Source organism: Lithobates pipiens, unplaced genomic scaffold (genome assembly GCF_037356315.1).
Source record: "Lithobates pipiens isolate NorthernLeopardFrog02 unplaced genomic scaffold, aLitPip1_a1.2 Scaffold_18, whole genome shotgun sequence".
Taxonomy (NCBI): domain Eukaryota; kingdom Metazoa; phylum Chordata; class Amphibia; order Anura; family Ranidae; genus Lithobates; species Lithobates pipiens.
In genome coordinates, this window is record NW_027507758.1 from 77,438,843 (window position 1) to 77,455,139 (window position 16,297).

The 16,297-nt window shown below is 39.6% G+C and overlaps 1 protein-coding gene across 3 annotated transcripts in view; it reads left to right on the plus strand.

The window, feature by feature from the left end:
- Window positions 1–16,297, plus strand: part of MIA3 (MIA SH3 domain ER export factor 3) — a 145,393-nt gene that overhangs the window by 26,855 nt on the left and 102,241 nt on the right. For all 3 annotated transcript variants that reach the window (XM_077485801.1, XM_077485802.1, XM_077485803.1), the window contains exons 3-4: window positions 948–1,034; window positions 2,889–6,396. In XM_077485801.1, coding sequence (XP_077341927.1) covers window positions 948–1,034; window positions 2,889–6,396 — 3,595 coding nt within the window. The remainder of the gene's footprint in view (window positions 1–947; window positions 1,035–2,888; window positions 6,397–16,297) is intronic.

Here is a 16,297-nt window from a genome sequence, read left to right on the forward strand (position 1 = left end):
ATTTTCTTCCAATGCTTTTGAGGCCTAGTGAAGAGGACAGACAAAAAAACAAAAAAAACAAACACACCCACTAACATGCAAAAGCAAAACTGAAACCTTTTTCTTGTTACAATAGCAGCACAGCACCTCCTAAAGGAAGAAAGGCATACTGATCTTGCATTGGAGGGTTCAGTTTGTTACCTAGGACTTGCTTGTCCTCACTCAGTGCACAGAAATTAGAATAATCTGATATCATACATTTTTTTTTAGAAATGATTTGGAAAGTATTTGAACACCATGTCTTAAAATATTTTATTCATCATGTTAAAATAAAATATTCCACAATTTTTTTAATTTTTTTTTTTAATTTTTCCAATTTTTGGGAAAAAAAACAAAAGAGCTTTCAGGAAAAAAACTTTATTTTTCTGTGCCTTCACATCTCTATACACAATGCAAAGGATTAACCCCTTAGGTTCCACAGTGCATATAACAAGCATGCTTTACTACATATACACACTGATTTTACTGTTGCGGGTTTAGTCACATGCTGCCCCATGAGCGTGATGGATTGGCAATAGGTTGAGAAAAAGAAAATGGGCTGAGCCAAATGGAAAGGTCTGGTGTGGACGCGGCATGTCAGTTGGGCAGCGTTTCATGACTTTGTCATGTTGGGTGGAACCTCATTGCATTCTTGGATCACTGGCATCTTGATTGCATTGCTCTCTGTATTACACTGCATTACACTTGTGTTGCAAAATTCAAGATAAAGCAACCCATGTGAACGAGCCTTTAGGCATCATTAATGGATCTGTGTAGTGCTTGTGTACATCTTTTGCCTGTTTATTTTCCTCCGGGAGAATGTCATTTTTGTGTTTTTGTTTGGATGGGGTGGATTATCATTATATCAGTTGACACTAACAAATTTGTTGGTGAAGTAGAAAAAAAATAATTGTTTGATCTTTTCACAGGTTGGCACAGGTTTTGGATATTTCCCAAAGGATTTAATAGACGTAAAACAAGTTTACACAAAAGATGAGCTGGAGTTGCCAACAGATGTAAGTCTTTATTTTGAGTGTTAAACAATAACGAGCAAAGTAACCCATAGCGATTGTAATAATTCATTCTCTGTGCTTCCAAATTCTCTAAAGAAAACATAAACCTGCTTCACTTCTGCTATGGGTTACTGCAAATCACTGATCCTTGCACTTATTTTTATTTTTAAATCCGCTCAATGAGTTCATTTGACCTAAGGGTGAATGTGCAGTGACAGATGTTTTACTGCATTGTAAAACATCTGTCACCACAGGGAAACACAGGAAACAATTGTTTCCTATGTGTACAATTCACGCTGCAGCACAGCTTATGGCTGTGCTGCAGCATGCTGCACTTTATTGCAGTGCACCATGCCGGATCGCATGTGCAGCGCATTGTCATGAATGAGGTGTACACTTTGTACACTTCAAATAAAGTTTGTACACAAAAAAAAAAAATGTGTGATTAGCTGAATTGGGCACCCCACTGCCCCCTACTGCATCTGTGTGAATAAGCCCGCACAGAAAAAAACTTGCTTATTACACAAATATTGGGACTTATGGCTGTATATGTAGAGTGAAAACTTTTGGATGAAATGTGGAAGGATTAGAGCCCTTGTCAATTTTTTTTAGTGTGAGAAGAACAATGAAGGTGTGCCAACATCAAAGAATTTCAGTCCAAATGTCAAATTTATTCCATTAAAGAGTCCAGTACATTCCATGTACCGGTATGTTCCAAACACATTTCGGGGTCTATGAACAATGCCCCCTTTATTCGTGCTGGAAAATGTTGATATACTACTGAGTCAATAAAATTTTTACAGTTCATAATTAGCAGCATACGGTCATAGTTATTTAAAATATTAACCGCAATATGCAAGGAGAAGCTGTCTAATGTTATGTAATATCTTTTATCTAAAATGACAATTCATAAATATATGCTGTATGGTAAAAATGCGGGGAACATGTCTAATTGATTCTCTTTAATTGGTTTTAAAGATTTAACATGTTTGTTCTGTATATCAGAACTTTTTTTTTTTTTTAAGTTTTGGATGAAGTGTTAGACTCCCGTCAGGTTTTTATTAGGTAAATTAATTCTTTCTTTGTCCCAGTAGCCATATTCACAAAGACAAAAAGTAACAGGAAAGCAAAAATATTACGTTGACAATGTAAGGTTGAGAGTAAGGTGAGGGTATGTCTTCCAATGGGAACGTTTGTTCTGATCATAACTAGTTAAAGCGGTAGTAAACCGCAGCAAAAAAATAAAATAATTGTGCTATGGGCAGTTTGTCTACATACTAGCACATTATGACAGACTTGCCTAAAAAAACGAAACACTCCAGTGGCACTCTGTCACCAGTGCAGGCGTTTCCATCTTCACCCGGTCTTCCTTCCAGGTTTGCGGGCTTCGGCAGTATGAATGACCAAGCTGTAATGACATCACTCCCACTCATGGGCACGGGAATCACCGTTTACTGCACAGGGCTCTGAAGCAATGGCACAGGTATGCCGTCCCTCAAGAGTGCATGCACCGGTAATGTCGCCTGCTGCTTCTAAAGTAAATATCTCCTAAACAGTGCATGTTTAGGAGATATTTACTGTACCTATAGGTAAGCCTAAGGCTTACCTATAGGTAAAAGTCAAAGGGAGTTTACTCCCACTTTAAGAGGGTAATTCCATTCCTTCTTTAGAGATTTTTTTTCTCACCACCTGTTGCATCCCTGGGACAGGAAGTGAAAAAAAGCTCCCAAAAAAAAAAAAAAAAAACAACAAAAATAATCTGATGGGTTTTAATGCTTTACTTCTCTATACACATATTTTAACTGACTTTAGTAGTATTTGTCATTGTTTTCTTCTAATTATGTTGCTATTTTGCAGGATACAGATTTTGTATGTTTTGAAGATGGGGCAGACAAGTTTGATAGCTATGATGTTGATGAACTTTTAAGCAAAGCAAAAATCAAAATAGACAAAAAGATACCCCCAGAGACTAAATCTCTACCCAGCGAAAAGTCTATGTCAGAATCTGAAGTAAAATCAGAAAAACCTTCAAAATCTAGCGAACCACCAGGGAAGCCACCCCAATCAGAATCTGATGAGCCATCAAAAGAGAAGCCACCTTCAGAAGCTGGAGAATCACAAAAGGAGCCTCAGCCCTCAGAAACAAAAGAACCACCTGAAAAGCCATCCTCTTTAGACTTCGGAAAGCCCTCAGATGAACTGCCTATTTTAGAATCTAAAGTAGATTTAGGAGACCAGCCTGCTTCAGAATTAGGTGTACCTCAAGATAAGCCATCTGTTTCAGACTCTGGGCCAACACCAGAGGAGCTACATTTATCATCAGAAACATCGACAACCCATAAACAGAATGAAGTTGACAGTCCTCTTGCTATCTCAGGGCCTGGAACACAGCCAGAGGAAGTGTTAACTTCAGAAACCGATAAACATACTGAAGAACCCCCTGGTTCAGACTCTGGAATGAAGCAGGAGAATCCACACGATTCTGACAGTGAAAAAAATGAAAGACAGCCACTTATTCCAGAATCTGATAAGCCATCAGTTAAAGTACCTGCTTCAGCATCCCAAGAGCAGATTGCACCTTCTGGAACTGCAGAAACAAGATCTGATAGCAATCGTAAAGAGGATGAACACCAAATAAGCAAAGAATCTCCTTCTGCAACAGATGATGTACATACAACCACTGTAAATAGCAAATCCAAAGATTCTCAGGAAGAAAAGGTTGCTCATTCAGCAACAGAGGAAAATGCAAAAAGTGAATCACAAGTGCCAGATAGTGAACAAGCCAAAAATGATAGCATCTCTCAGATAGAAGCTAAAAAGTTTACAGAAAACGCTGCAGAATCTTTTACTGCAGTAGACAAAGATAAGATTGTGAACTTAAACAAAGAAGCTGGTTTGACAGGTGATGCAGTAGTAACTGAAGATGAAGAGACCAGGCGTGTTGCAATTGAAGGTGAATACCAAAAAGAAGATTTTAAAAATTTCGAGCCACAAGCGGAAGAGGGTATTAGAGAGCCAACAGAAACGCCATTGTTATCTTCCGAAGAATTGAATATGCAGTCATCAGATCAAACAGTTTTTGAGAATGATTCCACTTCCACCATTGCAGCAGAAGCAAAGACATCCCCATCCAAAGAGGACATCATAGTCCCTGTTGACATGGGTCATGCTACACCTATAAAGCAAGATGAGAGTATTCTCACAACATTGGGAGACACTTTCTTTGCTATAGTCAGTGGAGGGGAACACACACAAGGTGTCACTGACCTAGATGAAACTGATTCGGAAGAACAAGAAGAAGATGACGATGATGATGAACCAATTGAAGAGTTAGAAGATGAAAACTTGTACCTACTCGGTATGGAGAAAAGAAACATTGGCGAAAATGAACATTTAGAACCCCCTTTTGATAATGATGCATTTGTTGTGAAAGAAAATGAATTACAGCAAGCATTGTTAGCTGTTGACAAAGATAAATCTTCAGAAGCTGAAAAGATCAATATTACAGCAACCTCACAAGAAAATCCAGTAAACATGTCTTCAACTGATGAAACACTTCTTTCCAAGAGTAGTACTGATGCTAAATTACCACATGTAGACCCAAATACACAAGACCAACCTGAAATAATAAATGTGAAAGCGTCACCTGAATTAAAAATTGAAGCAGTGGATTCTAAGATCAGTGAAAAAACTACAGAGGAAAGCCAACAACCCCCAAATGATGCACCTTTGGAAGGTTCTGAAGTTAAAGAAACTGAGATAAAAACAAATGAAGAAGATGCCGTGGTTATTGATCACGGTGATAAGCCAACGCCAGAAGATTTGAAAGAAAACAAAGACATTAAATTAGAGGAGGTAAGGGGGGGTTTACTAGACCAAGAATCTTTAAAACATGAGCATTCTGAAAATAAGTTATCAGAGGAATCTAATCTGGAAAATGCCAAGAGTGTTGAAGAGGAGGCTCAAGCAGTAAAACTGGACAAAAGTCCACAGAATGCAGATGATGTAAAATCAACAAATGAACATCCAGAAGTGGAAAAGTCACAGATAAAATTTTCAGATCCAGTAGTTGAAAAAACTGCACCTCCAGAAGCAGGAAGCAATGAAGATAAAGAAAACGTAGAAGATCGAAAACCTGTAGATGAACAAACATTGGACAAGTTCCCAGCTGTAAAGGATGCTCTAGTACAAGAAGGCAGTTCTGTTGATACACCTCTTGAGACAAGTGAGACCAACAAAGAAACAGAACATGAGCAGCACAAGTCAAGTGATCAAGAGGAAAAACAAGAGTCAAAAGATACTGATGCAGACAATTTTAAGGAAAGGCCAACAGAGTCCACTTTAAGCAATCAGGATCTTGAAAAAAAATCTACCTCAGATATTGAGAGTCCCCCAGTATCTGCTGATAAAGAAGAAAAAGATGAAGCAAATGTAGATGGTTTTCTTGAAGATGAAAATGCTGCCAATGCATCTCTAGCTAGAAAAAATCTTGCAAAAATTGAGCAAGAAACAAATGTAGATCCCGGTATGTCTGCAAAATCTGAGCCTAACCAAGAATTCTACAATTCTGATCTAGAAAGTAAGGACACAGACCCACAAGAAACTGAAGATTCCCTTCAAGTGAAAAAAGATATTGTGATTCAAACTAAAGAGGAGGAAATTGGAAAAGAAAATTGTGAAGAACAAGTGGTTGTTACTGAAGATCTGACTGAGAAAAATAAAAATTCAGATATTGCAGATACAAACATACAAATACAGAAGGAGGATGAACAGCCAGCAATTGCTGAAGAGGAGCATAAAACTGAAACATCCAAGGAAGATGTACAGATAGACCTTTCTGACCAGACTGATGACAAGATAGCTGAGGTAGAAGAGAACAAACCATTAGATGAAGATCTTTCTGTAGAACCCATACTTTCAAAGAGTGAAACAGTAGAGGAAGCATCTTATATTGAAAACATCAAAGCCTTGAGCATTATGAGGGAGTTTTTGGAGGAGGAACGCATAGCACAGTTCACAAAGTACCTTGGTCTCGACAACATTATGAGGCTGGAAGCCATGTTTCAGGACATGGACTCTGAGATGAAGTTAGCGCGAAGAGATAATATACGTCTGGATTATACTGACAAAGCTCTGGATCAGATATTAGAAGCATCTGAGTCAAATATTCTTGACTTTGTGGAGAGGGTTTTGGAATCTCGAGAAGCAAACCATGAGGAAATGGTAACAGAAAAGGAAATGTTTGATGAAGAAGCAGTTCTGTTAGATGATGTCCAGGAGGTCTCATATAGGCTGAGAGAAAAACATTCCACACTGAGTGACAGTTCTCTACTTGCACCAGGACAAGAAAAAGAAGAAGTAGAGGGTAAGAATGATTTTAGTCTTTTTTTTTTTTTTGGAAATATATATAAGTATATATATATATATATATTACAGCATGGCACAGTCCTGGATACCAAACTGTGGCTTCCCCAAACATCCCTTACAAAATATGTAAACCCCAAAACAAAAATGAAATCTATTCCTGCTTACCAGTCCTTAGATGGGTTCTCTGCATTTATTTATTTAGTTTTCAATCAAGGAACGTTTTCACAAAGAAAATAACAGTATATCGTGACAAAAATGCACTGCCATTGTCACTTACCATGAGCTTAAAAGAAAGCACTAATTAAAAATCTTTGTTGTGTAAACTACTTATCCCAACAATCCACCATGTAGTGGAAGTAAACAAAGACATGTTGGTTGTTCATCTTGTGTGATAATTACTGCTCCTTCTATAGCAGAGGAAAAAAAAAAAAGCTTAGACATGTAAAATGAATGCAGCCCCAACATCTAATTACCGATGAGCTGCAAAATGTTAAACTTTTGCCTTTTTTCAGTTTATATATATATTTTTACTGCAAATTTCTCAAAGAGGCCACAGTTGCAATATCGTGGATGTTTTTTAGGAGTTGTGGTCAAGCAGGTAATGTTATGGCAGCAACTAGCTGCCATAACCCCGATATCCTTTTCTTCAGCGGGTGGTCCAGTTTCCGATTAATAGGGGTCTCTGCGGTGGATTTGCCGCAAGGTCACTTATCGTCGGGCGGGAGAGGCCCCCCCCGATGCTCTCCGGTACCTTCCCTGCATACCGGAGCCATTGGTAGTGATTGGATCTTTATCCTTCCTGGGTATGGAGATGAGTGAGGGGAGGATGGCCCCCACCCGTCTCCATACCATTGCAGGGCAGAAGCGATGTCAAAACATCACTTCCTCCCAAAGCTCTTAAATGGATTTTTTTTTCATTTTTTCAAATGACATTTTTTTTTATTGCATTTTAGTGTAAATATGAGATGTGAGGTCTTTTTGACCCCAGATCTCATATTTAAGAGGTCCTGTCATCCTTTTTTTCTATTACAAGGGATGTTAACATTCCTTGCAATAGGAATAAAAGCGACACAATTTTTTTTTAAAAAGAACAGTGTAAAAATAAAAGGTAAAATAAATCATAATTTTTTTTTTTTTAAACGCACCCTGTCCTGCTGAGTTTGCGTGCAGAAACCATTTGCAATGCCTCCCTTATCTTAGGTCTGATGAAATTTAGGAGAGTGTGGAATAATCTAGATAAGCCTTTCTTAAAGCGGAATTCCACCCAAAAATGGAACTTCCACTCATCTTATTTCTCCCCCCTCCGGTCCCGCATTTGGCACATTTCAGGGGGGTCCTGTTCCCACTTCCAGGAGATCAAGCCGCAGCAATCTACATCAGCAGCTCGGTCCCCCTCCTCCTCCCTGCTCTTCTTCCGGCCAGTGAAAGAGCTCAGCGCGCTTCAAGCATGCACAGTAGGAGCCCAGCCGTGAAGCTGAAAGGCTGCACTGCCGGGTTCCCTTAGCAGCAATGGCCATGACAGCACTCGACCAGCCGATCCAAAGATCGTCTGCGGTGCCTACATCACTGAACTCCAGAATATGTAAGTGTTCTAATTTTAAAAATTAGGAGCTACAGTAAGTTTTAACTTTTAAAGGGGCAGGCATCCCTCCTCTTTAACTTTTTTTTTTATCCTCAGGGAACCCTTGAAAATATTTTACTATCTTGGGGAACCCCTGAAAATATCCTTTTTTTTAACTTGTGGTATGATAGTGTGGCAGAATTGCATAATACAACTTTGCAGAAAACAAAAAAAAGAAAGTTCATTTGTGTTCAGGGAATAGTTTGCATTTGTGTTTAAAGCAAAGTTTGCCTTGGCACACAAGGAAAAAGTTTGCAATGGTACTAGGGGAAAAGTTTGCTTTAGTGTGTGCAGGGAACGGTTTGAATTGGGGCACAGTCAAAAATTAACATTGGGGCACAGGAAAAACTTTGCATTCGTGTGTGCAGGGAAAAAATTACAATGGCTCGCAGTGAAAAGTTTGCATTGGTGCTGTAGGAAAAGTACACATTTATGTGCAAGTAAAAGTTTGCATTGGTGCTTAAAAAATACATTATGCATTAGTATTCAGGGAAACATTTTCATAGATGTTAAGGGAAATGTTTGCATTGGTGCTAAGCAGTGACAGCATCCAGAGCAGTATAACGTGCGCTGCCTTGTATGTGCTCCATCTTCAGTCTCGCCATGTAGCAGCGGTCCATGGTGACCCTGATGAGGTCCTAGATTGCCTCTTAGAGGTTGAGCAACCCCAAGAAAAATCATTGGCCAGCACTGACAGGGTGGGCACTCTACTTGGCCAGTCTATATCCACACACTATACCTGCCAGCTGCCAGTGTGTAGCCCTGCCCAGTGGCTTTCTGGCCCCCAGGCAGCCTAGAACAATTAGCAGTAGCTGAAGGGAAGCCACGGTTGAGCAGATATAAATGTACTGCATTAGTGGCAGATCCCCTGGGGAACTCTACTGGTGGGATCTAGATGAAGAATGTCATGTTATTATAGAATATTTATTTTTCCTGTGTATAGTACAACAATCCTTCTAAAGTGTTTCTGTGTGTGTTCTCACTGGGGAGGTTCACCCTCTCTATTTGTCCTGTAGACCACTGTCAGACAGAAAGTTAAGGAAGCTCCAAACATTTGCAATAGATGAGGGAAAATAGATGGCGTCTTCAGGACAGTCAGTGAAAATAAATCTCCTCAGCTGGACAGAGACAGAAAAAATAACTTAAGAGAGGTTTTAACCCTTGCCTGCTTGTGGTTTGTGTGAAACTTGCGTTTTCTGCACTGCATGGGAACGCACTGCATTCTGTTTCATGGGTGGCATTAATTGTTAGTGGCAGCCCATAAAATATCTAGCAAACGTGTGCCTTTGCGGCCATCAAACTGCATGGTACCGCAGTACCATGTGGTTTGGTGCAGCACAATTTTAAAATTTGTGCCTGCTGTACCTTACTTAGCATTTGGCATCCATTGAAATGAATGGGCTGTCAAAAACGTGCCCTAAATGAATGCTTAAAGCTGGGAATGCTGTAGTGTGAACAAGCCCTAAAGGCTTTATCCAAAATGTTTGGTTATGGCTTCTTGAAACTCACTTGACCAGCCATGCTACAAATGTTTTGCAACTATGACCATGGATTCCCATATTTGTCCCTGAGAACAATATGTAATTTGTGCATTCCCTTTATCACACACTGGACTGTCGTCCCAATCTGTTGAAATTGGTAACTCCCATATTTGTTCTTTCTTAGAGAGAAACATTAGGACACTGTGCAACAACACTTTGCAGAAACAGAAAATTACTGCTTATACTCAACAATGTTTTTAATGAAAAAAAATTAAAGTTTGTTCTATTTTTTATATATATTTATATCTATATATTTTTTAAACTGATGTTTTATATCTTATCCTGTCAGGTATAGTATTTTACTTTGCTTCTTGCAGCATAAGCTGTCACAATCCTTTGTCTGCTATGTTTGTATAGTTACATTTAATTCTCACTCGCATTTGGGTGATCTAGCATTTGGCCCAACAATTGGAGAGGAATGGTGTTGGCACCGGGCAGGAAGAGGTGCTTTTTGAAGCTCCTCTTCCTGGTCTGAAGCCCGGCACATACACACCATCATTAATATGGTGGAACCTTCATAGAGATGTGTTTGAGGGTCGGGGGGTGCATATAGTAAGTACTTGTTCTCTGTTGTCCCACCATCCTCCATGTTTTATGTAGAGCAAACTAGTACTTTGCCAATGCGGAGCAAAGTTACAGGTTTGGTTAAAGCGCCTCTCCCTAGCAGCACATAGCCACATTTGCCATGCTGCCCAGTTGCTATGTTCAGCTGCCAAGAACAAAGAAAATACAAAGAAAATACACATTACTTCTGGGAATTAACATGGAGAGTAACCCATTCATCTTCCTTTCATGTGACAGCATTGGTGCTTGAATCTTCTAGTGAAAAAACACGACAGCTGCTCGTTCCAGTGTCTGGGAAGCCATTGGTGGAAGTACCTGCTTCGCCATCCCAAGAGCAGATTACACCTTCTGGAAGTCTAGAAAAAGAATTGGAGAATAATCAGAGAAAATATGAAAATAACATAATTGAAGATACTCTTTCTGCTACAAATGATGTACATACAACAGCTGTAAATGGCAAATCCAAAGATTCTCAGCAAGAAAGTGTTGCACATCAAGCAACCGAGGAAAATGCAAAAAGCAAATCGCAGGTGCCTGGGGGTGAACAACCCACGCATATCAGGATCTCTCTTGGAGCTAAAGAGTTTAAAGAAAATAAAAACATAGAATCTTTTACTCTAATAGACAAAGAACAAATTGGAAACCTAAAGACAAAAGCTGGCTCCATAGGTGATGCTGTAACTGAAGATGAAGAGACCAGGTGTGTTACAGTTGATGGTGAATACCAATACAAACATTTTGAACACTATGAGCCACAAGAAGATGGTGGTGTGGGTGGGTTAGCAGAAACACCTTTGTTATCGTATGAAAAATATAAAATGCAGGCATCAGATGCAATTGCTTTTGAGAATCGTTCTACCACTTTTTCAGATGCAAAGACAGCTCCATTCAAAGTCTCAGTTGACATGGGTCATGCTACACCCATAAAGCAAGAAACAAGTATTCAAACAACATTTGGAGACACATTCTTTGCTATCATTAGTGGAGGGGAATGCACACAAGATGTCACCTATCCAGGCAGAACTCATTTAGAGGAACAAGAAAATTATGATGAACCAAGTGAAGAGTTAGAAGATGCGCACCTATACTTACTTGGCATGGAGAAAAGCAACATGCCTAAAAATGAACATTTAGACCCCCCTGTTGATGATGTAGTTCTGGATTACGAGGGGTTAAATAAATCATTATCGAGTCTCAATGGATATACCTCTTCAGACAATGAACATGCAAAGAGTGATTTAAAAGTGCCAGATAGTGAGCATGCTCATAGCATATATCAGAAAGGAGCTAAAAATTCTAAAGAAGGCAAACACACAAAATCGTTTACTCTGATAGACAAAGATAAGATTGTAAACTTAAAGACCAAAGTAGGCTCAACAGGTGATGCTGTAGTAACTGAAGATGAAGAGACCAGGCTTGTTACATTTGATATCAATTATCAAGACAAAGATTTTGAACCTTATGATTTGCAAACAGAAGAGGGTATTGCAAAGCCAACAGAAACACCTTTGTTGTCTTATGAAGAATTTGATATAAGGTCATCAGATCAGACATCTTTCAAAAATGATTCTACCCCCATCACTGGATCAGAAACAAAGGCATCCCCATCCAATGAGGAGGTCATATTCTCAGTTGACATGGGCCATTCTACCCCCATAAAGCAAGATAAGAGTATTCTAACAACGTTGGGAGACACATTCTTTGCTATTGTCAGTGGAGGGGAACACACACGGGATATCACTGACCTAGATGGAACTGATTCATTTGAACAAGAAATTGCCATTGAAACAAGTGAAGAGGTAGAAAAAGATAAGAACTTGTACTTACTTGGCATGGAGAAAAGCAACAAGTATGAAAATGAACAATTGGAACCCCATTTTGCTGATGATACACTTGTTCTAGGAGGAGAAGGATTACAGGAAATTGAACAAAAAATCAATATTACTGCAAACAGCGTATCTGAAAACACAGTAAATCGATCTTCAAGTGATGGAACACCTCATGCCAAAAGTAGTACTGATACTGATTCTGTACCAGTAGGTCTAGATGTACAGAACCAATCTGAAATTCTAAATGTAAAAGAAAGGTCAGATTCAACGGCTGAGGCAGTGGATTCTGAGATCAGTGAAAAAACAAAAGAAGAAAGGAATGTTGGAGAGCCAGCAAAAATATCTTTATCTGATGAAAAATTTGATATGTCATCAGATCAGACAGCTTTTGAGGCTGATTCTAGTGCCAGCATTTCATCAAAATCAAAAACAACTCCATCCAAAGAGGAGGTACTAGTTTATGTTGACATGGGTCATGCCACAACCATAAAGCAAGAAAATAACATTCTAACATCATTGGGAGACACATTCTTTGCTATTGTCAGTGGAGGGGAATGTACACAAGATGTCACTGACTTAGAAAGAAATGATTCAGAACAAGAAGATGATGAACCAAGTAAAGAGACAGAAAAAAGTAAAAACTTGTACTTACTTGGCATGGAGAAGAACAGGCGTGAAAATGAACATTTAGACCCTCCTTTTGAGTATAATACAATTGTTCTAGACAATGGATTATGGAAAACCTTGCCAGCTGTTGATGGAGCTAAAGATTTAACATCTGAGCAAAAGACCAATATTATTGCAAATAAGTTATTGGAAAATACAATAAATTTGTCTTCAGCTGATGGAAGCCCTCTTCCCAAGAGTAGTACTGATACTGATTCTGTACAAGTAGAACCAGATGTACCGGAGAAACCTGAAATTATAAGTGGGACACAAGCATCTGAATCAAAATCTGAAGGAGTAGATTCTAAGATCAGTGAAACTACAGAGGAAAGCCAAACACCCACCAAAACAAGTGGTGTAAAGGAAGTAAATGTTGATCACAGTGATAAACCAATACCAGAAGATTTGCAAGAAAACAAAGACATTAAATTAAAGGATTTAAGAGAGCCAAACCTATCAGAGAAATCTAACCTGGGAAGCTCTAACAGTAATCAAGACCAGACTGAAGTAGTTAAACAGGACAAAAGTCCTTCGTTGACTTCAGAGTTTCCAGCAAATGTCAAATCGGCAACTGATTCTGTTACTGATGATCATCCAGGAGAAGTGGAAGATTCACATGTGCAGTCTTCAGATCCATTTGTTGAAGAAACCAAATCTCCAAAAGCAGGAGATATTGAAGAAAAAATAAACGTAAAGCATTGTAATCGTGCAGACAAACAAACATTAGAAAAGTTACCAGTTATGGATGTAGATGTGCACAAAGACAGTGCTGTACATTCATTTGTTAACACAAGTGAGACAAACAAGGAAACGGAACATGAGCAGCTCTATTCAAGTTATCAGAGGGAAAAACTAGAGCCAATAGATACTAATGGTGCAGACAGTTTTAATGTAGGGTCAACGGATTCTACTTTAGTCAATCAGGATCTTGCAGAAAAAGCTGCTGTAGATGCCGAGCACCCCCCAGGGACTATTGATAAAGAAGAAAAAGACCATAAAAATGTAGATGGTTTTCTGGAAGATGAGAATACCACAAGTGATAAGCCAGCTGGAGAAATTCTTGCAGAAACTGAGACAGAAACGAAGGTAGATCCTACAGTATCTGAGGAATCTGATCTTAGTCAAAAATTAAACCTTTCTTCTCTAGAAAGTAAGGACACAAGAAAGCAAGAAAATCAAGATTCTCTTCAAGTAAACTTAGGTATTGTGACAGAAACAAATGTGGAGAAAATCAGTGAAGTAAATGTAGGACCAGTCGTGGTTACTGAAGACAGAAAAAATAATTCTGATATTTTAGATACCAAAATAAAAAAAGAGGCCGCAACTGTTGAGGTGTTAAGTAAAGCTGAAATAACCAGGCGAGATAAACTGGAAGACCTCTCTGACATAGAAAAGAATGAACCATTCACTGGAGAGCTTCCTGACGATTCAATACTTCTAATGAACGATGCTGTTCAGGAAGCAACTTATGTTGAAAACATTAAAGTCTTGAGTATTATGAGGGAGTATTTGGATGAGAAACGTATAGCACAGTTCACAAAGTACCTTGGTCCAGGCAACATCATGAGGCTGGAAGCCATGTTTCAGGACATGGACTCTAAGCTGCAGTTGGCTTGGAGGGACAGTTTACATCTGGATCATATTCACAAAGCTCTGGATCAGATTTTAGAGTTATCCATATCAAATATTCTTGACTTTGTGGAGAGTGTTTTGAATCCTCAAGAAATGTTTGAAAAAGTAGGCTTGATAGATGATGTCCAGAAGATCTCATATAGGCTCAGACATAAACTTTCCACACGAAGTGACAGTTCTCTGCTTGTATCTGGATTGGTAACAGAAGAAAAAGATGGTAAGAACGGTGTTAGACTTTGTTCTTCTACAACATTGTACAGTCTTTCATGCCAAATAGCCATGGTCAGGGGTCAGGCTCGGGTAGAGTAGCTATAGCAGTAGAGGCTCAAACTGACCTGCAGGATAAGTACATGAGCAGGACATCCTGGTAGAGGATGTAGTACTCAAGCACCTAAGCATTAACCTATCTTTAACAGGGCTCCTGATGGGGGAGAATCACCCCACCAGGAGGTGAGCAAGCTGGTAACTGATAGGAATCAAGCAGAAGCATAGCCAAAGAACAAGCCAAAGATCGTTAAAGAATAGTAGTGAGGGAAAGGACAGGCACACAAGGAGCAAGATATCGGCTTGAGGGGCATAATAATCTGGCAAAAGGGCGTGCAGAGACTTGAGCAAAAGAGTTCAATGTTCATCACAAACAAGAAACAAGGCAAGGTTGATCAAGCAGGGAGCTGTCCAGCAGCTTAGGTGGCACAGCGATAAGGGGTACAGCTAGACACCGAAGATGTTCTAGGTTCAGATCCAGAGCCTAACAAACTGTGGCTTCCACAAATACCCCTTATCTGCAGATCTCTCAAGGAGGCCATAGTTACACTATTGTATAATACTTGGTAGTTCCTGTCAAGCAGCTGGTCGAACATGGGAGTAAACAAGCAAAGGCTTTTTGATGTTTTCCTTCGTGCATACAGATATACTGGAAGAAAACCTACCTATGCAAAACAAAGCAATAGGTTTATTTTCTAACAGCATATATCCTTTCCATCACCACCTCAGTTCCACATTCAGCTGTTGTGAGCAAAGAAAATAGTTGGTAATTCTGTGTTTGGAGTGTGTAACTCAGTTCTCTCTTCTCATATAAGAATATCGGTGCTTATTTTTTTCAAATATATATTTTTTATTTATTTATCTCCGGTAGGGAAAGACCCCATAATACAGGCAGGAAAAAGACAAAAACAATTAGAGCCATAAATACAGAAAGCAATGTGGTACCGAGAGAGAATAACCACTCAAACAATGCAATGAACAAGACATAGTAAAACAAATGGGTATATAGGAGAGCCTTGCTTTCGCATAAAGTAAAAACAGTGGGCATGAAAGCTCCTTGAAATGGTACAGGAGCGGGGTATAGTTTCTGAGCTTCCTCCTACTAACCACGGGGAGGAAACTCAGAGTTGCTGGAGGAGAATAGGGGTAAGAATTAAGGAGGGACGGGGACAGAGGTAGGAAAAAAGGAAAGGAGGGGGAAAGCGGTAAGGGACAGACAGAAAAAGAATAGACCGACAGACATGGCGGTGGTTCAGGACATCAGCTCCACAAAGGGGGCCAGGGGAGAATCAGGACTTTAGCAAAGATTGGCCTTCAGTGGAGAATATGAACAAACACCAGATGTCCCATGTTTTTTTATATATTTTTTGTTTGTGCTGTGCAGTAAGGATTAGGTCCTCCAATTTCCGTATTTCTTCCCCTTTCCGCAGCTAGTGCGCCACTGTCGGCGGGGCACTTTGTTTCCAGTGAAGGGGAATACACGCCTTAGCTGCATTGAGAAGGTGACATATAAGTGATTTCCTATATTTTTTAAGGGGGGTCACTGAAAGATGAAGCAAAAAGAAAGTGGCATCCTCCGGGATGGGGTAGGCTGTGAACTTCTGGGAGATGCGACGGACCTCTTCCCAAAATGACCGCAGCCTGGAGCAGGACCAGAACACATGGAGCAGTGTACCCTTTTCCTCATTACAGCGCCAGCACCGATCTGAGGACGAGGGGTAGCACTTGCTCAACCTGGAGGGTGTCAGGTACCAACGGGTAAGGATCTTAAAGTTGGTTTCC